Source organism: Coturnix japonica, chromosome 12 (genome assembly GCF_001577835.2).
Source record: "Coturnix japonica isolate 7356 chromosome 12, Coturnix japonica 2.1, whole genome shotgun sequence".
Taxonomy (NCBI): Eukaryota; Metazoa; Chordata; class Aves; order Galliformes; family Phasianidae; genus Coturnix; species Coturnix japonica.
The window spans coordinates 1,391,339-1,414,423 of record NC_029527.1 but is presented as its reverse complement, the minus strand read 5'-3'; the positions used below and the strand labels follow the sequence as shown (position 1 = coordinate 1,414,423).

The 23,085-nt window shown below is 63.2% G+C and overlaps 5 protein-coding genes across 9 annotated transcripts in view; 4 read left to right on the top strand and 1 right to left on the bottom strand.

Moving 5' to 3' along the window:
* BSN (bassoon presynaptic cytomatrix protein) overlaps positions 1–6,630 on the top strand; it is a 52,802-nt gene extending 46,172 nt beyond the window's left edge. Inside the window, exons 6-12 of one of the 2 annotated variants that reach the window (XM_015874575.2) lie at positions 672–2,772; positions 3,085–3,797; positions 4,083–4,176; positions 4,281–4,421; positions 4,616–4,668; positions 4,741–4,836; positions 4,943–6,630. In XM_015874575.2, the coding sequence (XP_015730061.1) occupies positions 672–2,772; positions 3,085–3,797; positions 4,083–4,176; positions 4,281–4,421; positions 4,616–4,656 (3,090 nt within the window). In that variant the 3' untranslated portion in view covers positions 4,657–4,668; positions 4,741–4,836; positions 4,943–6,630. Of the gene's footprint in view, positions 1–671; positions 2,773–3,084; positions 3,798–4,082; positions 4,177–4,277; positions 4,422–4,615; positions 4,669–4,740; positions 4,837–4,942 lie in introns of both variants that reach the window. The other variant, XM_015874574.2, reaches the window with a different exon arrangement.
* A 159-nt stretch (positions 6,631–6,789) lies between these two features.
* LOC107319598 (acylamino-acid-releasing enzyme-like) lies at positions 6,790–11,025 on the top strand. The gene is made up of 22 exons (XM_015874576.1): positions 6,790–6,906; positions 7,259–7,388; positions 7,458–7,584; positions 7,661–7,760; positions 7,835–7,910; positions 7,978–8,144; positions 8,215–8,352; positions 8,434–8,525; positions 8,595–8,635; positions 8,709–8,830; positions 8,946–9,006; positions 9,102–9,199; positions 9,276–9,327; positions 9,396–9,484; positions 9,558–9,696; positions 9,767–9,850; positions 9,928–10,008; positions 10,094–10,182; positions 10,268–10,458; positions 10,526–10,628; positions 10,701–10,807; positions 10,873–11,025. Exons 1-22 carry the CDS (start codon positions 6,808–6,810, stop codon positions 10,976–10,978), a joined length of 2,292 nt encoding a protein of 763 aa, XP_015730062.1. The 5' UTR covers positions 6,790–6,807; the 3' UTR covers positions 10,979–11,025.
* Positions 11,026–11,072: 47 nt separating this feature from the next.
* APEH (acylaminoacyl-peptide hydrolase) lies at positions 11,073–15,398 on the top strand. The gene is made up of 21 exons (XM_015874577.2): positions 11,073–11,368; positions 11,434–11,557; positions 11,632–11,713; positions 11,790–11,865; positions 11,979–12,106; positions 12,273–12,410; positions 12,495–12,586; positions 12,669–12,709; positions 12,777–12,898; positions 13,015–13,084; positions 13,168–13,262; positions 13,330–13,381; positions 13,454–13,542; positions 13,642–13,768; positions 13,854–13,931; positions 14,001–14,081; positions 14,160–14,248; positions 14,505–14,695; positions 14,774–14,876; positions 14,949–15,055; positions 15,130–15,398. Exons 1-21 carry the CDS (start codon positions 11,194–11,196, stop codon positions 15,257–15,259), a joined length of 2,190 nt encoding a protein of 729 aa, XP_015730063.1. The 5' UTR covers positions 11,073–11,193; the 3' UTR covers positions 15,260–15,398.
* A 42-nt stretch (positions 15,399–15,440) lies between these two features.
* On the bottom strand, positions 15,441–19,647 carry MST1 (macrophage stimulating 1). 2 transcript variants are annotated; one of them, XM_015874578.2, is made up of 18 exons: positions 19,486–19,647; positions 19,237–19,378; positions 19,054–19,166; positions 18,653–18,767; positions 18,277–18,413; positions 18,077–18,197; positions 17,871–17,989; positions 17,630–17,795; positions 17,429–17,559; positions 17,255–17,357; positions 17,042–17,178; positions 16,921–16,956; positions 16,737–16,848; positions 16,578–16,655; positions 16,367–16,513; positions 16,186–16,292; positions 15,744–15,883; positions 15,441–15,666 (listed from the first exon to the last, which is right to left on the bottom strand). In XM_015874578.2, the coding sequence occupies exons 1-18, from the start codon at positions 19,535–19,537 to the stop codon at positions 15,505–15,507; spliced, it is 2,118 nt and encodes a 705-aa protein (XP_015730064.1). In that variant the 5' UTR covers positions 19,538–19,647; the 3' UTR covers positions 15,441–15,504. The 2 variants fall into 2 exon arrangements, with proteins under 2 accessions (XP_015730064.1, XP_015730065.1); XM_015874579.2 differs by having other exon boundaries at positions 17,630–17,792; positions 19,486–19,646.
* A 303-nt stretch (positions 19,648–19,950) lies between these two features.
* DAG1 (dystroglycan 1) overlaps positions 19,951–23,085 on the top strand; it is a 30,819-nt gene continuing 27,684 nt past the window's right edge. For 2 of the 3 annotated variants that reach the window (XM_015874565.2, XM_015874566.1), the window contains exon 1: positions 19,951–20,054. The gene's annotated coding sequence lies outside the window, so the exon portion shown is untranslated. The remainder of the gene's footprint in view (positions 20,055–23,085) is intronic. The other variant, XM_015874567.2, reaches the window with a different exon arrangement.

The following is a 23,085-nucleotide window of genomic DNA, read 5'->3' as shown; positions in this document are numbered from 1 at the left end:
GCACCTCTGAGCAGGCAGCAGGCAGTTTCTCCAGATCTGCAGTCACTCAGGGAGCCCTGGTGCTGCACAGCAGCATGTTGTGACTATGGCTGGAGCCTGGGTATTCACATCCCACAGCAGGGTGCCCTGCCTCTCCTGCACAGCTCAGCTTTGGGGTGCAGCAGCTCATACTCCCACCCACAGACATCCCAGTTTTGCAGGTGGGGATACTGAGGCACGACCTGGCAAAACCCCTCCATACCACAGCAGCAAAGGGAAGGAGAGCAGGCAGGTGATGGGCTGTTCAGCATCCCCAAACGTGACCTGCCCTGTGCAGGGAGCAGTGGGGGCACACAGCTCTATGACAGCTCCCAGCTCAGTGGGTCTCACACCACCACCCTGCTGCTGAATTTCCCAGCCCTGCTGCAGAGCACACAGGGGTTTGTGCAGCGCATAGCAGTGCTCCTCTGCTGGCATGCCCACGGCCAGCCTGGCACTTGGCTTGCTGCCACTCTTGGTAATTATTCATAGAAAGTGCCCTGCCTGTTACTTCCATCCTATTTATTACGGCTTTATGTAAACGCTGCTTACTCAGGGCATGAGGGAACATGTGCGGGGCTCTCGACCCTGGGGGGCTGGGGGGGGTGGGGCCCATCAGCCACACTGCTGATGGCCTCCCCTTGCCTTTGCAGGTGGGCACACTGCAGTCGAGCTCTCTGGCACGCAAGGTGAAGCGCACACTGCCCAGCCCACCACCCGAGGAGCCCCACGTGGGCCTGGGCAGTCCAGCCACCCAACAGCTCTACCTGGGCAGCCTGGCCCCCAAGGCCCCTGCTGCTGCACCAGTCACCAAGGCCAGCCTGCTGAAGGAGCTGGACCGTGACCTGAAGCTGGTGGAGCACGAGTCGACCAAGCTGCGCAAGAAGCAGGCGGAGCTGGATGAGGAGGAGAAGGAGATCGACGCCAAGCTGAAGTACCTGGAACTGGGCATCACGCAGCGCAAGGAGTCACTGCTGAAGGACCGGGGGACGCGGGACCACCCCTACTTGCGTGGCCTGGCCGACCGCCGCGACTACCTGTCCGACAGCGAGCTGCACAGCCTGCGCCTCGCCTCCTATGACAGCACTGGGCTGCGCCCTGCGCCTACTGCCCAGTACCCCGATTTCACTGCCGCCTCCTATGGCGCATACCCCTATGCGGCCCCACCGGGGCCCCCCGCCTTCCCTGCCACGCGTCCGCAACCACCCCAATTCCCCACTGCCAGCACCACACAGGACGTCTTGCCGCCTGCCCCAATGCCTGCCTTTGCCTCACCCGCCGCCTTCCCAGCCCCTGGCACCACTTACCCGGAGCTGGGCGCCCCTGCCCAGCCAGGCTTCCGGCCCCAAAACCCCTACCAAGCCCAGGGCACCTTCGCTGGTGCAGCCAATGTGCCCGCAGCGCAGCCTGCGCTCTACCAGAGCCCGTCCGACGCACATCAGAAGCCACGGCAGACCTCACTGGCTGAGCTGGAGCAGAAGATCCCCACCAACTACGAGGTCATCAGTGCAGCCACCAGCTCCTCTGCCATCCCTGACGTCACCCTCGGTGCGGTGGCAGTGAGCAGCAGCTATGAGCAGTACAAGGCTCCTGAAGCCCGGCTGGCTGACAGAACCGGTGTCACACAGGGCCCCTCAGCCAGCTTCTCCTCTGAGTCCCTTTACACCAGCCTGGAGCAGAACATTCCCCGAAACTACGTGATGATTGAGGACATCAGCGAGCTCACCAAGGAGAGCCCAGCAGTGGATGGGCAGAAAGTGGAGCCGGCGGGCACAGGCACCAACGGCCGCCATGGCAAAGAGAAGAGTGAGCTGTTGGATGCCGAAGGGCCCAGCCGGCCATGCTGCTACAGCAAGGCAGAGGAGGAATCTGAGGAGGACATCTATGATCACCATGGCCCTGACCATCGTGGGAAGAACAGCTACCACCGGGAGAGCAATGGCAGGGTGTCAGGGAGCTCGGCAGGCTCCTCCTACTACTATGGGGATAGTGAGTACCGGCACTCCTCACGGGCAGACAAGCATGGCTCTGGCATGGCGCTGCCAAAGCACTCATCCAAGAACCTGGCACCTGCCGTTGTCTCCTCCAAGCGCAGCAAGCACAGGAAGCAGGGAATGGAGCAGAAGATCTCTAAGTTCTCCCCCATTGAAGAAGCCAAAGATGTGGAGTCAGACTTGGCCTCTTATGCAGTGACAACATCAGTCAGCAGCAGCAATGTGGCCTCCAGAGCCAAGAAGCTGCAGGATGAGATCACCTATGGCCTCAAGAAGAATGTATACGAGCAGCAGAAGTACTACGGTGTGTCCAGCCGGGACCTGGTGGATGAGGAGGAGCGGGTCTACTCCAGCAGTGGCAGAACCCGCTCCTCTGGCTACGGGCTGGATAAGTCCTCTGGACGTGACGCAGGTGGTCGCAGCAAGTCCTTTGAGCGGGAGGGTGCAGAACGGTCCCAGAAGGGTGGCTCTAAGCCCTCATCCCTCGGCATGAGCCAGAGCCGGGGCCGGGCTCCGGTCCGCACGCAGCCCTCCGAGGAGGAGAGCCCCATCAGCCCCCTGGGCAAGTCGGTGGGGGGGTCACGCTCCATGGGGGGTCCTGGCTCACAGTCAGCAGGGGACCCCTGCTCCCAGTTCTGCTCCAGCCACTCGTTGCCTGATGTGCAAGAGCACATCAAAGACGTGCCAAGGAACCACTCATACAAGCACGAGGAGGGCTACGGCATGGACGATTCCCATTGCGTTGTCTCGGACAGCGAAGGTAACGGCTACCCGTGGTGGTGAGCACCCAGAGCATGGCGCTTCCCCGGGGCATGCTCGTCCGCAGAGACACTCACGGCCTCAGTTTGCTTGACACGTGCCTTCCTCCCCCCTTTCCAGTCCTTGTCTGGGTGTTTGGTGTTGGCCGGTGGTGCTCGCGCGGTGCCCCGTCCTGTCCCTGCCGGCGCGGGCTGTCCCTTGTGTGTGTGACGAGCTGCTTGCCTTCTCCTGCCTCATTGCATGGCTTCAGCCCGGGCTGCGTTCCCGCCTGTGGAGCGAGAGATTGACTGTCGTTTGTTTTTGGTTTCTGAAGCCTATCATTTGGGTCAGGAGGAGACAGACTGGTTTGATAAGCCCAGGGAAGCGCGGTCAGAGAGGGTAAGGCACTACGGCGGCCACTCTTCCTCGCAGAAGAGACCCCCAGCTAAGCACACCTACCACGACTATGACGAGCCACCAGACGAGGACTCGTGGCAGCACGATGACTACCCTCAGCACCGCGAGCACCGGCACCACGGTGACTATGGCCGCCACGCTGCCTCCTCCCGCCACGACGAGCAGCCACGTCGTTCAACCAAGCAGCACCCACGGGAGTCCAGCCGCCACGAGCCCCGTGGCCACACCACGCCGGCCACCACCAAGAAGGCACAGCAGCCCGAGCCTCGTGCCTCGGCACCGTACGGCCCCAGTGCCTCTGAGTACGCGCCACCATCCCGCCACCATGGTGCTGAGCCCCAGAAGGTGCCCAAGACCCCGCAGTCACACGGGACGCCCTCCCCAGCACAGAAGCCAGAGCCATCGGTCCCTGCACAGCAGGCAGCAGGCAGGCAGCCGCAGGCAGGGCAGCAGGCAGCACGGCAGCAGCCGGCAGCACGGCAGGGCACTCAGCCGGCGGGCACAGCGCAGCCCAGGGCGCAGGGACCCACCACGGGCCGACCAGCACAGCAGCAGCCGGGGACAGGCCAGCCCACGGGGAAGGCAGCGGCCACACTGCACACACAGCCTGGAGGACACCCAGCACCACAGGTGAGCCCACATCTGCTGCATCTGCTTGCTGTGTCTGGGGAAGGATTGGGGACCAGAGCACGTGCCACCCCAGGTGTCCATGGGAGGGGACATCCCTATGTCCCTGGCTCTTTTGGGGCGTGGAGTCTTGCTCACACTGTACTTTGGTGTTGTCCTTGTGAAGCAAAGTGCAGGCGTTGCCATGGCGAGCCCTGTGCAGCCTCCCACCCAGAGAGACAGTCCCAAAGGATGCTCTGCCATCCCCACCAGGAAGGCAAGAGCTGACAGGTATCTTCTGCCTTGCAGATGAAATCAGAGCAGACGGACACGGCCAAACCCACAGCAAAAGTGCCGCAGCAGCCTGGGAGAGCACCTGCAGCCCAGCCCCCAGGAGCAGCAGGTCAGTGCATGACAGCCAGTGACCAGAACCCAGTGCTGGCTGCCTGAGGGTCACACCACGGGACTCTCCTTTGCTGACAGCCTTCTTTTGTTGTCTCCCAGCAGACAGCAAGCTTGGTCCGAGGGCAGCCGGGACACGTGGCCCCACCGGCACAGCCACGGGGCAGCCTGGGGCAGAGGGAGAAAGCGTCTTCTCCAAAATCCTGCCGGGAGGGGCAGCTGAGCAAGCAGGCAAACTGACGGAAGGTGAGGGCTGCCACCGCGTCCCTGTGGTGAGATGGGGTTGGGCAGCACAGGGGTGGCTGGGAGCCTCTGTTGGGATGCGCTGCTCCCACAACCAGGGATGCGCGAGTGCCAAAGTCTGACGGCTTTGACCTGGGGACCGTGGGCACAGTGTGGTGGGACGTGGCCTTTCTCACCCCTTTCCCACTTCCCTGCAGCGGTGTCGGCTTTCGGCAAGAAATTCACTTCGTTCTGGTGAGAATGGCAAAAGGTGAGTGCGCGGTGCCGGCGCCGCGGCCCAGAGCTCCCTGCCCCGCCGTGCCCTGACGCCATCCTGCTGCAGGAGCTGGGGAAGTGAGTGAAGATCCAGTCGTTGCAGCGGAAAAACCTATGAAGAAGCCAGGGACCTCAGCACATGACGCTGACTCTGGGTATAACGGTGAGCGGCCCCTTGACGGGGTCAAGGCCCCTCAGCCAGACAGCAGCGTCCCCTCACCGCAGGGATGTGGCCACATGGGCTGACCCTCTTCTTTATCTCTCGCCAGCTTTTGAAAGCGGGGTGACCCCTGGGTGCCAGACCTCCCATGGCAGATGGCGGCGAGCAGCTCCGGCGCGGCGCGGTGCAGCGTAGGGGATCCCCACGTGCCGAGGGGCTGCGCCCGGACCCTCGGCCCTTTCTCAAGATTATACACAGAGTTGCTCCCTCCGAACCCCAGCTCTGGTGTCTTCATAGGTTTTTCCCCTCTGTGTGAGCTGAGGGCTGCTCCCCATCCCCTCTGCCCCACCGGCCCCTCGGCCCCCTGCACTGCCGCCCGCTCCCCCCGTGGAGCCGGCGCGCCCCGTTAGGACCTAACACTGTTTCACTACCGAAATACGAGGCCATAGGACTCTGCTGGGTCGGCGTGGACGCGGGCTGGCCTTTGCCGACGTGGCTCCGGCCGGGCGCTGCCCTGAAGCCATGGGAAGCATCCGAAGGGCCGCGCTCGCCCTCGCCACGCAGCCGGCGCGCCCCGCCGCCGGGCACCCCTTTTCTTTGAAGAACAGCCTTAATCATCCCACTTTGAGTTCTGCGTATACCTCATCCACACCGGGAGGGGCAGGGGGAGTCGGGAGGGGGGGAGGGGAAGGGCTGGATTGTTTCTTTTTCCTTTGTATCTCGGTTTTTTTGGGTTCATTTTGTCGTTTCGGGGTTTTTTGGGTTTTTTTTTTTTGGTTTTTCATTTATTTCACTCTCTACCAAAACCCTCTTCCCCCTTTGCTTTGTGCGATGAGTTAGCACATGGGCTGTCGTCTGTAGAAGCAATAGAGTGCAGGAGGCCACAAAAGAGCACAATCCATGGAACAAGACCAGGAGAGCTTCGCCTCCGCCGATATCCTTCCTCTTACTGTGCAATCCAAGTCCTTCTGAAGCCATTCCGCGTGGGCACGCTCGGACCGGCGGGGCTCCCCATGGCACCGGGAGACGCGCCCGGCCCTCGCCCGCCCCGGTGCCGCGCCGGCGCCCGTCCCATGTTCTATGCAACGAAATAACACGACTCCAGAACGAGACCTGTTCATAGCTGATAATCCGACGTCGCGTGCAAGGGTGTCATTGCAAACCGGGTAACTCCTCTCTCTCGACCACCTGTGCGTATGAAGTTCCAATTCGTGGCATGTTCGACCCACGGAGGGGCCACTTTGCCAAAGGGCAGCCATAGCGCCCGTGACCGTCTGTCCTGTCGTAGAGCATGGCTTGCTACTTCTCTGCACGGTCTCACCGCGTTTCAGTGCTTGCCGTTCTTTGCCTGGACTCTCTTCTTTTTTCCTCCCACTTTTTTCTTTTTTCTTTTTTTTCCTTTTCTTTCTTTTTTCTTTTTCTTTCTCTTTTCTTTCCTCCTCTCTCTCTCCTCCATCGGTTCATCGCCGTTACCGGCCGCGATGCGTGCACCGGGGGTTGCGTGGTGCGCTGCTCCCCACGTCCCCCGCCGCCCCCAGCGCTGTAAATAGGTGCCGGGGCGCGGCTGCACGCGGGGCCCCGCTGAGCCCCAGGAGAAGTTTACAGTGGTAAGTGCAATGCCGGCGCTCCTCCCTCTGACCATTGTGACGGTGTGCGTGTCTGCTGTGCTCCGTGAGACCCGTAGTAAATCCCCCCTAAACCCCCCCGTGCCGCGCTGTGTCGTGACTCCGTACAGAAGCTGCCCCCCCCACCCAGGTATTTCTGTGGGAACAAAATAAAAGGACTTGATATAAACCACACACAGCCTCAGACTCGTCCCTTCGTGCTCCGGGGATGGGCAAATGGAGCGCTCCCAGCCCGGCCCGCTCCGTGCCCCGGTACCGCCCGCAGGTACCGCCCGCAGGTAGCGCTGCGGTTCCGGCGGTGTCCACAAGGGGGCGCCATAGCGAGACCGAGGCCGGAAGGCCGCAGGTAATGGGAGGCGGCCCCGCCCAGTGCCCCGGATGTGCCGGAGCTCGGCGCTGTGTCCGCCCGCTGCGTGCGATGGAGCCGCATGCGATGGAGCGTGCAGTGGTGAGGGGCTGCGGGGGGACGGGCTGGGGGCTGGGGGGCGGTGACGTCACTGCCCAGGGACCCCGCCCCCCGTAACCTTCCCCCCGACCTGAGCTTCCCCCCCACCCTGAAGCTTTGGGACCCCTATCCCCCTCCCATGGGCTCGGTGCAATACAACCCCCCACCCCCCCATGGGCTTGTGCCCATTCACAGCCCCCCCCGTGCCCTGGTGCCCCCCATAGCCCCCCCACGCCTCCATAATTCCCCCCATGTCCCCTTATTCCTCGCTCAGACCCCCCCTAAGCTGTCCCCATAGGAGCCCCCCTTGCTGCCCTTTGCACTCCCCCCCCCCCAGCTGCCCGTGCTCCTTTAGGTGCTGCCCAGCGCCGATGAGGCCGCAGCGCTGTACCAGGAGCTGAGCCAGAACCCGGCGATCAGCGCTGCCTGCCTGGGCCCCGACATCACCACGCAGTACGGGGGCAAGTACTGCAGCCTGTACACCGGTACGGGGCGGGCCATGGGCGGGGGGGGGGCGGAGGGGTGTTGTTTGTCCTCACCATCATCCCCCGCAGAATGGTCACAGCGGGACCTGGTGCAGGCCAAGAGCATCAAGTTCTGCCGGCAGTATTTGCTCTTCCACGACGGGGCCTCCATCGTCTATGCAGGACCTGGCGGTGCCTGCTGTGAGATCAATAATGTGTGGGTCCCCATGTCCCCCACCTCCCCACGGCCCCATATCCCTGGCAGGATGGGGCTGAGGGACACCTTCCTGCAGGCTGCTGAGCTGCGAGTCCCCCAGCGGCGCGTTGAAGGCTGTGCTGCTCAAGGTTCCGGGCAAGGAGAAAGAGAAAGAGAAGGAGAAGCAGTTCCTGGAGGTGGGTGAGGGGCTGGGGGGTTACAGAAAGGAAGGGGCTGGCAACCTGAGCTCCTCCTGCTCCTCTGCTCCCAGGTGTGGTATCAGAACCGCAAGGTGAAAAGCATTGACCTGACCGCACTGGACAAGCATGGTGGTGTCTATGATGATGGTGAGGGACGGGGTGGTCCTGGGGGATGGTGGGGACGGGGTGGCTTGTGCCTGACCTCTCCCCACAGACCAGTTCGGCTGCCTGGCCTGGTCACACTCAGAGACCCACCTGCTGTATGTGGCGGAGAAGAAGCGTCCCAAAGCCGAGTCCTTCTTCCAGACCAAAGCACCCGAGCTGGATGGCTCTGCTGATCAGGAGCTGGAGCGCCCCAAGAAGCCAGATGCCCCCATCAAGGTGGGGCCCCACCACCCCCAGGGTGATGTCCCTCCACCCCAGAGCTGGCACTGATGGGGCTGTGCCACAGGGCGAGCAGTTCGTGTACTATGAGAACTGGGGGGAGACACTGAACACCCGCAGCGTCCCCGTGCTCTGCGTGCTGGACATCGAGGGCAGCAGCATCTCAGTGCTGGAGGGTGTCCCCAAACACGTGTCCCCTGGACAGGTCAGGATGGGGAGAGGGGACACGGGAGGTGGTGGGCAATGGGAGACTCCATTACTGAGCCACACGGTCCGCTGCTCACAGGCCTTCTGGTCCCCAGATGACACTGGTGTGGTGTTCGTGGGCTGGTGGCACGAACCCTTCCGCCTGGGGCTGCGGCACTGCACCAACCGCCGGTGAGTCCCCCTGGTCCCTGCCGCCCTGAGGACCCCAGCCCCATGCTCACAGCCCCTTTCTCCCGGCAGCTCAGCGCTCTTCTTCATGGACCTGACCGGTGGGAAATGCGGTGAGCAGCTCACCCTCAGACCTGCAGTGCTGAGCACCATGCAGCCCCTCACCATCCCCTCGTGCCCTTGCAGAGCTGCTCTCTGAGGACACTGGGGCCTTGTGGTCCCCACGGCTCAGCCCCGACCGCTGCTACATCGCCTACCTGGAGAACAGGGTGCTGGGCCCCCACCAGCAGTGCAGCCTCCTCCGCATGGTGAGCGGCTCTGATCCCCCACCCACCTGGGGGGGCTGGTGCTGTACCCCTACTTTAGTGGGAGGTCTGAGACTCAGTGCACCTGGCACAGCCTCCCACCCCATGTCTCCCACAGTACAATTGGCAAACCAAGCAGGCCCACACTGTGCTGGAGGCTGTGCCACGGCAAGCGTGGGGTGAGTGTAGCCCTGCGGGGCAGGTCTTGAGTCATGGGACAGGTCTTTGGGCACAGGGCAGGGTGAGGTGCTGAGCACCGATACTCTCATTACAGGTGCCTTCCCTGGGATCTACTGCAGTGCTCTGCCAAGGCTGTGCTGGGCAGCTGACAGCCGTCGGCTCGTTCTGGACACGTCCCAGCGCAGCCAGCAGGTAAGGACTGCAGGGCCTGGGGGCACACAGGGCAGCTGTTCCAGTGCTGAGCTGGACTTTGCCCTCCTGCCCTCAGGATGTGTTTGTGGTGGACATGCAGACAGGCAGCACAACCTCGCTGACAGCCGGTGAGTGCCACGGTGCCAGAGTTGGGGCTGGTTGTACCTGCAGCTCTGACCCTCCCTGTCCTCCCCAGATGCACCCCAAGGGAGCTGGTCTGTCCTCACCATTGACCGGGATCTCTTGGTGGCACAGTTTTCCACCCCAAGCTGCCCCGCAACGCTGGTATGGTGACATCCCCGTCCCCAGTGCCCCTGTTCCCCTCTGGGTGCTGGTGCTGACACTTCTCCCTATGCAGCAAGTAGCTGTTTTGCCTGGTATAGGCCAGGAGGCACAAATAAAGTGGATCTGCCTGCAAAATACACCCCCAGTGCCTGGCATCAATTGGGGCATCCGCACCCTGAAACCCCCACCAGAGCAGGAGAACCCCCAGTATGGTGAGTGCTGGGGGTGGCACAGCTGTTACTCATCCCCACTGAGCCCTGATTGCTTATGCCATCCCCACAGAGGGCCTGGACTTTGATGCCATCCTGCTGCGCCCAAGTGTGGGTCCCACTGCTCAGAAGCCCCCTCTGGTTGTGATGCCCCACGGTGAGAGCTCGCCCCCTGCCACCCTCCAGCACCAGCACCAGCCCTACAGCATCAACCCCACTACCTGTGCCCCACAGGAGGACCCCACGCTGTTTTCTCTGCTGGGTGGATGCTGTACCCAGCTACTCTGTGTCGCCTGGGCTTTGCTGTGCTTCTGGGTGAGCATTGGGGCACATGGGGCCCAACTCTATTACAGTGCCCATGAGGTTCTGCAGCAGGAGGCTCTGACTCCTTCTCTCACAGTGAATTATCGTGGCTCACTGGGCTTCGGCCAGGACAGCGTGAACTCCCTGCCAGGCAATGTTGGCACACAGGATGTGCGGGATGTGCAGGTAGGATGTGTGTACCCCATCACCCTGGGTGGCAAACCTGGGCACAGTCAAGTTCCCACTTCACAGCTGTCCCTGGTGCTCACAGTTCTGTGTGGAGCGAGTGCTGCAGGAGGAGCAGCTGGATGCCAGCCGAGTGGCCCTGGTGGGTGGCTCACACGGGGGCTTCTTGGCCTGCCATCTCATCGGGCAGTTCCCCGACACCTACCGTGCCTGCGTGGTCCGCAATCCCGTGGTGAACATTGCCTCCATGCTCAACGTCACTGACATTCCTGACTGGTGAGTGCTGCGACCCCCAGCTTCCCTCAGCCCTGGCACTGCATGACCCCCTGCCTTCCATCTGCAGGTGCCTGACAGAGATCGGAGTCCCATACACACCCAACACCCTGCAGGATCCGGCCCACTTGACGGTGATGCTGCAGAAGTCACCCATGTCCTACATCGATCAGGTACATCCCTGTCCCATCCCACCCCCTGTGCTGACCTGCAGCACTGCAGCTGAGGCTGTGCCCTTCCTGCAGGTCCGCACTCCTGTACTGCTGATGCTGGGGGAGGATGACAAGCGCGTTCCCCCTGCTCAGGGGCTGGAGTATTACCGTGCCCTGAAGGCCCGTGGGGTGCCCACACGGTGAGTGGGATGCAGGCACTGGGGCGTGGGTTGTGGGCACAGCACTGAGCCCTCTCTCCCTGCAGGTTGCTCTGGTACCCCAACAACAACCACGCGCTGGCTGGCATCGAGGCCGAAGCCGACGGCTTCATGAACATTGTGCTGTGGCTGCTCCAGCACCTGCAGGGCTGAGAATCCCCAGCACAGTCACCCCCCTAATAAACGTAGTTGAGCACTGGGACCGTCTGCAGTGATTCTGTGTCCTCTGGTGCACCCAGGGCTCGTGACTGCAGGCGGAGGGTGGGCAGGTCGTGCTGCCAGCTCCCAGCACCCTTCCTGGCTCTGGCCCTGCGGGCTGCTCGCGCAGCCTGGCACCCTGCCCACTGCTGAGCAGGCAGAGCAGCCCCATGGCCTCGGGGACACAGCGTGACATGGGGAGCTGTGTGCAGCCGGCAGAGGGGCAGCAGAGCAGCCCTGGTGTCTGCTACCGGGAGCTGAGCCGCTTCCCTGCCTTCAGCTGTGCTGCACTGGGGGCCATCGCAGGGGGATATGGACAGGGCCGAGCCTTCCTGCTGCACGCTGGTGAGTCAGGCCCTGCGGCCCCGCTGTGCTGTGCCCGGGCTGGCACTGACGTCCTGGTCCCGCAGAGTGCAGCCAGCCCGACCTGCCCCGACGGCGGCTCCTGCGCTTCAGCCGCCACTACAGCGTGCAATGCACAGAGCACGGCATCGCCGTCAGCAGAGCAGCACTCAGCACTGAGATCCACAACTGGTACGGCTCACTGTGGGACGGGGTGCTGCGGGGTGGTGTGTTTGGTGCCCAGCACAGCTCCCTGCTGTTCACAGGCTGCTCGGACAGGACTCACCCTCAGGGCAGCGCCGTGCGGTGCTTGTGCGCTGCACACCGCAGGGCCACGAGCTGCTGGAGGTAACAAGGTGCCCAGGGCATGCCGAGGAGCTGGGTGCTGTGGGCACGGTGTGCCTGGTGAACCTGCTTCTCCCAGGTGTGGGATGGCAGCGGGCGCAGCCACAGCGTGGACCTGACAGCGCTGGGAAAGCACGGGGCAGTCTATACAGAGAGTAAGGAGCCATCCTAAATCCTACACTGCTCAGCTGAGGGTGCACAGCTGCAGCGCCCGGTGCTTGGCTGCCCCTGCACCATAGAGCCCTACAGCAGCCTGTCCCTGCGCCAGGGCCCTTTGCCTGCCTGGCCTGGTCCCATTTGGAGACACAGCTGCTCTATGTGGCCGAGAGGAGCCGGCCCATGCTACCTGCAGCCTGCCCAGGGGCAGCCGGGTCAGCAGAGGATGAAGATGAGGAGGTGGGTGGTGAGTGTGAGTATACGCTGCACATGGTGAGTGTGCCATGCACCCCATGAGCATGCCATATGTCCTGTGAGTGTGCCCTACAAATGGTGAGCGTGCCATATGAGCAGTGAGTGTACCATGTGTGCAATGAGCATGCCATGCTCCCTGTGAGTGCTCCAGGGCGAGCAGTTCGTGTACCACGAGGACTGGGGGGAGAGGCTGAGCACCCGCAGTGCCCCCGTGCTCTGTGTGCTGGATATCAAGAGCAGCAGTGTCTCAGTGCTGGAAAACGTCCCTGAGCACGTGTCCCCCGGCCAGGTCAGTACTGGGAGGTACGGTGCAGCTCTTAGGGCAGCTGTGGGATCAGGCTGAGGCCCAGAGCTGAGCCTTGCTGTCCTGCAGGCATTGTGGTCCCCAGGTGACACTGGCGTGGTATTTGTGGGCTGGTGGCACGAGCCCTTCCGCCTGGGGCTGAGCGCCTGCTCCAACAGGAGGTGAGCCCCCAGTGCCTCCAGTGCCCACCCAGTATGCACAGCACAGCCATGGAGCTCTGACCCAGGCATTCCTCCTCCCCAGGTCGGGTATTTTCCACCTGGATCTGGCCAGCGGGCACTGCGGTGAGCACTGGGACACAGAGGACCGTGGGCTCCTTGCTGTCCCCAGGCACTGACCTGCTGCCCGCAGAGCTGCTGTCGGCCCCAAACCGTGCCTCCTTCTCACCCCGGCTGAGCCCCGATGGTCAGCGCCTGCTCTACTTGGAAGGGGCCGTGGGAGGCCCCCACCGGCAGTGTCTGCAGCTGCGCATGGTGAGCAGGATCCTGCATGTTGGGCCATCCATCCTATGCTGGGCAAGTCCCCAAAGTCCCTTTTGATCCCTAAGTCCCTGTGCCTCAGTTTCCCCTTTGGGCTCGGCTCTCCCCAGCTCACCTGGCAGATGCGGCAGACGGTGACGGTGCTCGACGTGGTGCAAGAGCCCACGGGCAGTGAGAGCTGTAAGGCCGGGTGCTGCCGGGGGATCGGACCATCACGCTGGGTGCCACCACCCCAACTCCCCACCGCTCTGCCCCACTCACAGCCTTCACTGGAATCTACAGCGACGCGCTGCCGCTGCGGTGCTGGGCAGCTGACAGCCGGCGGGCGCTGCTCTGCACCCCACAGCGGAGCCGCACGGTGAGCTGGGGCTTGGGGACAGGGCACGGCTGTGGCACAGCCCCAATGTGACACTGTCCCCATGCAGGACCTGCTGCTGGTGGACACAGAGACTGCCACCATCACCAACCTCACTGCTGGTACGTGGCACCCGGCTGCTCACGTTTGGTGAGCAGGATGAGCGTTGGGAACTGAAAGCAAAGTGTCCCCAGGGTCATCTGACGGCTGCTGGGAGCTGCTGACCATTCAGTGGGACCTGCTGGTGGCCACCTGCTCAGCCCCACACCACCCACCCAGCCTGGTGAGCAGAGCACCATGCAGTGCTGGTGCCATGCGAGGCACTGCTGATACCCTGCTATGGAACAGGGACACCCCGGTGCCACCCGCTGCCTGTCCACAGGTGATGGCAGAGCTGCCACCATTGGGCCAGGAGCTGCCCCTGCGGTGGGTGCCGGTGGAGGACACCCCACCAGTTCCTGGCATCACCTGGAAAACGCTGACAGTCCAGCAGAGCTCCGCTCCACACAGTGAGCACGTGGGGGCCCTACAGTGCCTGGGTGCACAGGGTTACCTATGGCGCTGGGTGCTGAGTGGAGCTCCTCCATGGTGCAGACCCCCAGCCCTTCGAGGCCTTGCTGCTGAGCCCAATGGGTGGCAATACTCCACATCCCCTCGTTGTGTGTCCCCACGGTGAGTGAGGGGCAGGGGGACATCCTGATGGTGCTGGTGGCTCTCACGTAACGTCCCTGCTGTGCCCAGGTGGCCCCCACGCTGTCTTTGATGCCCGCTGGCGCCCGAGCATGGCCGCACTGTGCCGCCTGGGCTTCGCTGTGCTGTTGGGTGAGTGATGGGGGCTTTGGTGCCACGTGTCCCCTGTGCCATACTAGGATGTGGCCTCCACCATCCCCATCTCCCCAGTGAACTACCGTGGCTCGCTGGGCTTCGGGCAGGCCAGCATTGAGTGCCTGCAGTCCCGCGTGGGTGAGCAGGATGTGGCTGACACACAGGTGAGGAACAGCAAATGGATGCTGATGTTGGAGTGCTGATGTTGGGGTGCTGATGTTGGGGTGCTGATGTTGGGATGCTGATGTTGGGGTGCTGATGTGGGGTGCTGATGTGGGGTGCTGATGATGGGGTGCTGATGTTGGGATGCCGATGATGGGGTGCCGATGATGGGGTGCTGATGGTGGGGTGATGATGGTGGGGTGATGATGGTGGGGTGCCGATGGTGGGGTGCCGATGGTAGTGTGCCCATGCCCACAGCTGGCAGTGGAGCAGGTGCTGCGCTGTGAGCCCCTTGACCCACACCGTGTGGCACTGCTGGCTGGTTCCCATGGAGCCTTCATCGCTCTTCACCTCCTCACCCGTCATCCTGAGCACTACCGGGCCTGTGCCCTGCGCAACCCCGTCTCCAACCTGCCCGCACTGCTGGGCACATCTGACATCCCTGACTGGTAAGAGCCATCCATCCCACTCTGTGCCACCCCACATTTCACTGTGCCACGTCACCCACCACTGCCTCCCTCCTGCAGGCGCTACACATCCCTGGGGCTGCCCTACTCCTTCCAGCGTGTGCCCCGTGTGGAGGACCTGGTTGTGATGCTGCAGCGCTCACCCATCATCCAGGCGCCCCAGGTATGTTATGGTGGGATGGGTTGCAGGGCTATGGGGACAGGAACCAGGTGCCCACCACCACCTGTGTCACAGGTGAGGGCACCAGTGCTGCTGTGTGTGGGTGCCCGGGACCGGCGTGTCAGCCCCACGCAGGCGCTGGAGCTGTACAGGGTGCTGCGGGCCGGCGGGGTGCCAACCCGGTGAGTGCAGCACAAGGCTGGGGAAACTGGGCATGGAGCCCTGCAGTGCCAGCTGAGCATCCCCTGCCCTGCAGGCTGCTGTGGTACCCTGAGGGTGGCCACGCACTGACTGGTGTGGAGACAGAAGCAGATGTTTTTGGGAACTGCGCCCGCTGGCTCCTCCAGCACCTGGGGCAGCCCCGGGTGGGACAGCACAGCTCATAGAGCCCACGGTGGCCCTACAGCTGTGCTGGACTCAGGGTGACCATGGGTCCTGAAGGAGGATGGATTGAGCACAGCAAAGGTGCAGGATGGGGATGGGAATTTGGGTTTGGCTCGAAATAAATGTGCAGTGCTTTCTGCAGTGCTGTCCCCTGTATCTTGGCCACACTGAGATGCACACATGGGCTGGCTCCACTGCCTTTATTGGAGCTGGGGGGTGAGCAGGGAGGTGCCACGCGCAGCACAGCTCACACCATCCTCATGACCTTGTGGATCCAGTCAACATAGAGTGAGACGCGGATGAAGAGAGCAGGCTGGTCCGTGCGGGCACAGACACGGGACGGGGTGATCACCCCCTCCAGCACCCAGCAGTCAGCGGTCAGACAGGCCAGGGGACCCCCATAATCTCCCTGTAGGGCCAGGAGATTACCGTCATCGCTATGCTGTGGGGTCCCCAAGCCTGCCTGGCCTCCTGGACCCTACTCACCTCGCAGGCACCCACACCAGCACGCAGTGGAGCTGTGCACAGCTCGCTCTCCTTCAGGCGCCCACGCAGCGCTGCCTGGCACTCAGCGTGTGCCATCACTGGCAGCTTTGCCACATTCAGCACGTGGCCATCCGCTGTGCCTGCGGGGACAGGGCGGCAGCAAGGCAGGTATGGGCATGGGAAAGCGGTAGGTGAGGGGTGGCATGGGTGGGGGAATGCCATGGGTGGGGGAATGCTATGGAAAGGGGATGATGTGAGCAGGGGTATGCCAGGAACAAGGGGATGCCAGGAGCAAGAAGATGCCTTGGGAAGGGATGCCATGGGTGGACAGTGGCCATGGGCAGGGCCATGCCATGGCTCTGGGGGTGCTCTGGAAGGGACTGCCCTAGATAGGGGACACCGTCACAGTGGGACACCATGGTGGGGCTGCCTATGGCAGTACCTCTGGTTTCCCCAAAGCCAGCGATCTCACAGGTGGTGCCAGCAGGCACAACGTAGCGTTCTGGTGGCAGGCAGATCAGGGCCACGCGCTTGTTCAGCACAGCTGGCCTGCAGAGGGACAGAACAGCATGGGGATGCGGTGCCAGCCCATGGCTCTGGGGCACAGAGCACCACGTGCTCACCTTGCCAGCTTCAGCAGCACCAAGTGGGACTCAGAGGGGCCACAGATGATGCGTACGATGGGGATGACCTGCAGGTCGGGGTCAGTGGGGCTGGGGTCCTTGAACAGCGTCCCTAGGTGCACCTCATAGCCTGACAGGTCCGCATCGCTGCAGGACAGGGCCATCAGGGTACGGCGGCTACCGGCACCCCACAGCCTGCCCCTGAGCTCACCAGGAGGAGAAGCACTGCCGCGTGCTGATCACCCACTGCTCCTTCACCAGCGACCCACCGCAGAAGTGCAAGCCGTCCCTGCAAGCACAGGGGTTGGCAGTGGTGTGTGGGCACCTGGCTGGCAGCACGGCACAGCTGGAATGCAGCGCGCCCACTCACCGGTTGCGGATGCTGACGGTCCATGGTGAGTTGCCGGGCATCCCACCCACCACACGTTGTTTCTGCTGCAGCCTCTCGTCCCGCCGGCCGCACTCCTCAAATGTCACTGCATCTGTGGGCACGGGGGGCATTGGCTGGGGGCACCACGCCGAGCACCCACAGCCCCACACCCCCGTGTCCTCACCTGCGCTCTCCAGGACAGATGGCACAGCGCTGCCGGCTGCAGAGAAAAAGCAGAGTGGGGCTGTGGGAGGTGGCCCGATGCACCCTATGGGGCAGCCAGGGCTCAGTGGGGTGGAGCTCACAGCAGGGCTTGATGGCACAGTAGTCAAAGGGTGTGCGTGGATCCATGGTGTAGCACCAGGGGCCGTGGCTGTCATTGTCGGGGTTGCGGCAGTAGTTCTCCTCCAGGTGCGCCTCAGGGTGGGTGGTGGGTGAGATCCTGCCAGCCGGGAGTCACCGTTACTGCCCCAACCCCATTGCTGTGCATCACCCTGGCACGCTCTTGGCACACTCACTGTGGCACGTGGGGCTTCGTGGCATCCCACTTCTGGCACGTGATCCCCTTGCGTGTCTTACTGACGTGGCCGCGGTACTGCTCACCATGGCCGTGGTAGCAATCTGGGGACAGGCAGGGGGAGCTGGTACTGCTGGTGGGCACCTGGTGGGGCACCCGTGTGGTGGGGGCTCACCTTGTGCATCCAGCTCATCGTCACAGCGGCGGATGTGGAAGCAGAAGGCGACGCGCATGCCGGGGCGGGTGGTGAAGCACCACGGGGCCTCTGAGCCATCAGGGTTGCGGCAGTAGTTCTCCTGCAGGTCCCTGGCGGAGCGGCCGCGTGGGTGCCCGCACACCTGGGTGCTGCCGCAGCCCCCCGTCCCACCAGCCCTACTTGCAGGGGTACTTGCTGGGCACAAAGTGGTGCCGGTGGGGTGTCTGTGCGTCCCAGCGCTGGCAGGGGATGCCCGACACGGTGACGTTCACCCGGCCCCGGTAGCCTTCTCCCTTGCCCCTGTAGCAGCTGGTGGTGACGTTGATGGGCCGCGGGCGTTTCTCTGCTTGTATGGAGGAGAGCAGCGGGGTGAGGGTGGTACCAAAGACACCAGGACCAGAGATGACAGCAGGGCACTTACTGCAGACACGGATGCGGCAGAACTCGCGCTCCAGCGCCGGGTCAGTGGTGTAGCACCAGGGCCGCTCCGAGCTGTCTGGGTTGCGGCAGTAGTTGTCATCCAGCCCCTTATCAGGGTACCTGGGTGAGAGGCGGGGAGCAGCAGCTGCATGTGAGAGAGATCTGCTGCCACCCCCACAGCCACACACCCCTGTGCCATGTACTGACTTGTCGGGGTGGTAGGGATGCTTGTGTGGGTGCTGCAGGTCCCAGCGCTGGCACTCGGCACCCGACTCGGTGTGGTCCACGAAGCCCCGGTAATCCTCCCCATTGCAGGTCATGCAGGTGGCTGCCAACAGCAGGGCAGGGGGGGGCTCAGTGGTCATGGTAATGGGTGGCACCGGGCATCCCTGCAGCACAGCACTCACCATCCTCACACTTCTTGATGCCGCAGCTCTGGTGTCGGACATTCGGGTCGATGGTGTAGCACCACGGGCCCCGCTTGTCACGGTCCGGGTTGCGGCAGTAATTCTCCTCCAGCCCATTGCGGGGGGATGGCAGGAATCTGCACCACCCCACTTGTTGCCATTGCCCCTGCACTGTCCCCAGTGTCCCCAGGCTGTCCTCATCATTCCCAGCCTTTCTGCACCCCATTCATCACCCCATATTGTCTCCATCCCGCTCCCCACCACCCCGAGCCGTACCCAGCTCACTTCCTATCACTGCGCTGCCATCACCCCATGCTGTCCCCATCCCATTCCCCTCTAACGCACTGTCCCCATTGTCCCCACCCTCTCGGGGCACCTGTGGTCGTGTGGTGTGGTGGCCTGCCAGTGCTGGCAGCGCAGCCCGCGCTCCGTCGTGTCCCGTGTGCCGCGATAAGTGGTGCCATTGGCCACGATGCACTCCCGCAGGAAGTCTGGGGTGCAGCGGGCACCAGGTCAGAGCTATGCGGGCACTGTGAGCCCCACACCATGAGCCCCACATTGTGAGCCCCACACTGTGAGCCCCACACCATGAGCCCCACACCATGAGCCCCACATCGTGAGCCCCACACTATGAGCCCCACACCGTGAGCCCCACACAGTGAGCCCTACACCGTGAGCCCCACATTGTGAGCCCCACATTGTGAGCTCCACATTGTGAGCCCCACATTGTGAGCCCCACATCGTGAGCCCCGTGCTCAGCCACGGTGCCGAGCTCACCTTTCTTCTGGTACAGGTCGTAGTGGATGTTCTTTTGCAGCCGGGCGCCGTGTGATCGCTGGCTCCATGGCAGCAGCTGGCACATCTGGCTGTGCCGCTCGTGGTGGAAGGCCCTGCGGGCAGGTGTTGGTGTCGTGGCGCTGCACGGCACCGGGGCTCAGCTCGGTGCGACGCGGCGCTCACCGGCAGCTCGGGCTGTTGTTGCAGCGCTGTGCGCACTGCGGGGCCGCTCGTCGCTCCGCAGCGGCCGGTGGCGGCTCGTCGGGGGCTGCCCGCAGCTCGGTGCCCCGCAGCCGCTGGAAGTCATTGAGGGGCGAGCGGTGACCTGGGGCGGAACGACGGTCAGAGCGACCCGGGACCGGAGAGCGGCCCGTCATGGATCCCCCACGTCTCCCTGTGCCCCCCAACCCCGCGGTGCCGCCCGCACCCTACCTGCACCCAGCGCTACAGCCAGGGAGAGCAGCAGGCCCAGCGGGGCCGGCATGGTGCGGGAGATGGGGGTCGGACACAGCGAATATTTGCCCACGGGACAACGGGAACGGGAACGGGACGGCAGCGGGGTCACGGGGACCGAAACCGCACGTGGGGCGGGGCCTGACCGGAGGGGGCGTGGTTTGACGGGAGTGGGCGTGATCTAGTTGGAGTGGGCGTGGTCTAGCGTTGTGGGCGTGGTCTGACCCATGTTGTGGGCGGGGCCATGTTGTGGGCGTGGTCGCGTTATGGGCGGGGTCGCGTTGTGGGCGTGGCCTCGCGGTCGGGTCTCATGGCGCGGAGGGGGCGTGGCCGAGCGTCGCCAGGTGGGTGTGGGCGGGGCGTGGCGAGGCGCGGTTCCCGGGCTCTGATTGGCCGCCCCGCCTCGTGCCGCCGGGCGCCGCGTGGCCCCGCCCCCAGGTACGTGCCCGCGCGGGGTCGCGCTCGCGCCGCCCGCTCGGTGCGTCGGTGCCGCTGGCGGCGGGAGCCCGCGGGGAGCGGGGAGCGGGATCCGGGCCTGGCACAGCGCGGTGAGAACCGGGCGGGAACGGGGCGAAGCGGGACCGGGCTCGGCTCCGCCCGGCGGCGGCACCTGCCGGCCGCGCTGCCCTTGGCCTAACGGCGGGACGGGCCCGGACAAGCGGCGCGGCCTGGGCGGCGGGATGGCGGCGGGCACAGGCCTCGGCGGGGCGCGGGCTGCGGGGCGGGCCCGTATCGCTATCGGTATCGGTATCGTTATCACTGTCGCTGTCGCCTTGTTCTCCCCGTCCCCCCGCGGGCCGCGCCGGGATCGGGCTCGCTGTGAACCGGGCCCGTCACACCGGGACGGCTCCGCCTGCCCCCACAGCTCCCGCGGCCCAGCGCTGCCCGCAGCACGGTGAGCGGGTCCCGCCGGGGCCGCCGGGCCGACATTGGGCCGCCGCCTCAGGGTCCGGGCCGGGGGAGCAACAGGCGGAGGAGGAAGGGACGGCGCCGCTGCACGGGCCGAGCTGGGCGCGTCCCGGCGGGGCGGGACCCCCGGGGAAGGAGCGTCGGTGCGGCCTAAACGGGCTCGGAGCGGGGTGTGAGTGTGAGCGGGATCCGCCTGCACCGCTCCGCTCCCATCTCCTGGGCCGGGGCCGCCTCCCGCTGCTGCCCCCCCCCCCTGCCGGGGAGCGCTGCTCTGAGCCGGGTCCTTCCCTCACTCCGTGCGAGGTTTATTGGGCCTTAAAAACTCCAAGTGCCCTTGTGCCCCTGCGGCCCTCGCTCCAGCAGTTCCTAATTCAGCCTCGTTTTCTTCCTGCAGCCTCTGCCATCATTCCAGGCATCCTAAGCCACTTACTCATTCTTCCCGATGCTTGTCGCTGCTCTCTGCTATCCTAAATATAGGGTAGTGTGCCAACAGGAGGCTCGGGAGCCAGCCGGGGTGCAGGGATTGTCCCCACTGTGCTGTCTGCTTGCTGCAGGCTTTGTGCTTCTTGAGGAGCTGCCACGAGTTCCTGAATGAGCTGAGGTTGGTTACGGTGTGTGCTGACTTAGTGCCCGCTCCTTTACACACTGGTGTACCTGTGGGTCTGCAGGGATTCATTAACCCCAAGTGCTTCTCTGCTTTCAGATGTGGCTGACACCATTCTCAGTGCTCCTCTGTGTGCTGCAGGGTGTGAGGGTGGGCACTGGGGTACACTGTGATCCCTACGGGCTTGAGCTGTGAAACTCACGGCCAGAACTGGCTCAGACCTGAGCTCAGCTTATGTACCACGGGCGGCTGCTCTGCAGGAATTCCTGCACGTCTTCTGGCTGCAGAACTTTGCTCTGGCAGCGGGGGGACATTGGAGGGAGCACTGCGTCCTGGTTTGTGCCACAAAGAGGCACTTTGATGCTTTGGGGTCCCTTCAGCTTTGCTAGAGGGGTAAGAGGGTGATGGGGTCACACTGGTGGCACTGTCAGGCTCCCCTGCACAGATGTGAGCTGCAACGTGCTGCTCGTGCAGCAGAGGTGTGAGCTGCCTCTCCATGTCCCACCAGCTGAGCAATAGTGAGGAGGAATGAATTCCTGTGAGTTGGATGAGGAAAATGTAAACTCCGTGTTCTCATTAGGCAACCGACATTGTGTAAATCAATGTCTCTGGTATTCCTTATGGGGCTGCTCCATCCCTCGTGGTCTCTTGTTGACCTGCTGGGGTGGCTGCTGCTGCTCCCCCAGCTCTGAGTGCTGTGCCAGCAATTTGGGCAAAACACAAGTAAACACCATTGGGTTGAGCCAGCATATCTGAGCTCTTGGTATGCTGAAAATGTTTGTTCTTAGCATGTTTGTGCAGTCTGGAGGGCTCTGTGTTTCAGTCCCAATTGCTGAGGACTGTGACCATGTTTGATCTGTCTGAAGAACCTGCGTTTCTGGGGCTTGTTCTGTGAGGTTGAGTAAATTTGGGCAGAGCCTGGAGGTGCTGCAGGAGGGGAAGGTAGTTCATTAACTGACAGTCATGCAGGTGTGTGTATTTCTTCTGTATATTTTCCTGCCTTTATTCACTGACTTGATTCTGGTCTGGGTTGAAGAAATGGGAAAGGTGTTGGGGACTGTTTGGTGTTGCTTTGCTTTTCCTGAGTGTGCCAGCTGTGCTGGGCTGCCTGTATCCTGGGACAGGGGGTGAAGAGAAGCTGAAGCTCCTGGCTGGAGCGTGAGGTGTCAGCAGGGCTCAGGTGAGACCCCACACCCCATGAATGGATGCCATTCCCCCAGTGCTGTGTCCTGCTCAAGGTCACCCAGCGTGGCACTGTGGGTTCCCAGAGGCCGGGCTCTTGTTGGTAAGTGCCCTGGCATCCCCACTGTGCTGTGGTTCCTCCATGTCCTAAGCCAGGCTGTGTGCCTGCTGCTGACATGTCCAGCTTCAGGAGCTCCTGGTAGGCCCCCAGCTTTAGCACAGAGTATTTCTGCTGGTGGCATGGTGAGCAAGCTCCTTCCTGCTTTCCTCCGGCCAGTCTTTTTGTTGAGCTGATCCTTCTCTTTTTTCTTCCCCTGGATTAACTTTCTGCAAATTAGTAACCCGAATGGTCACACAAAGGAGCGGATAAGAGCAGAGCCCCAGAGGAGGGGGCCCAGCCTGGAGGAGGAGGAAGCAGCATCAGGCTCTGGTGCTGCAGTGGTGAGTTAGTGTGGGGTGCTCTCAAAAGGGCCCTTCTCTTCCCCACTCTCAGCTGTGCCCTCCTGCCTCCTCCCACGTACAAGCTGTGGTGCTGAGCCATGAACTGACCCAGCTCACTTGGCATTCAATTGTCCTTTTCATGGTGGTTTTTTCCTTGTGAGCGTTTCTCTGCTGGTCAGGAGGGGACTCAGACCGGGCTGGCACGCAGGGAGCCAACCCCTCTTGTGGGGCTCCTGCCCTGCTTGGTGGTGCTGTAGGGCTGCAGGGCTGGGGGATGATTTCCTGATGGGGTCCCCATGTGTTCTCCCTGGCATGTGTGGGGCAGGACTTGGGGACATCACTAGGTCCCATCCCAGCACTGGAGGGGACAGCGCTCGGTTTCACATTGGGGTTTTCTTCAGCAAAACGGGCTGCTGGTCTCATCCACTCTGTGATCAAGTGTG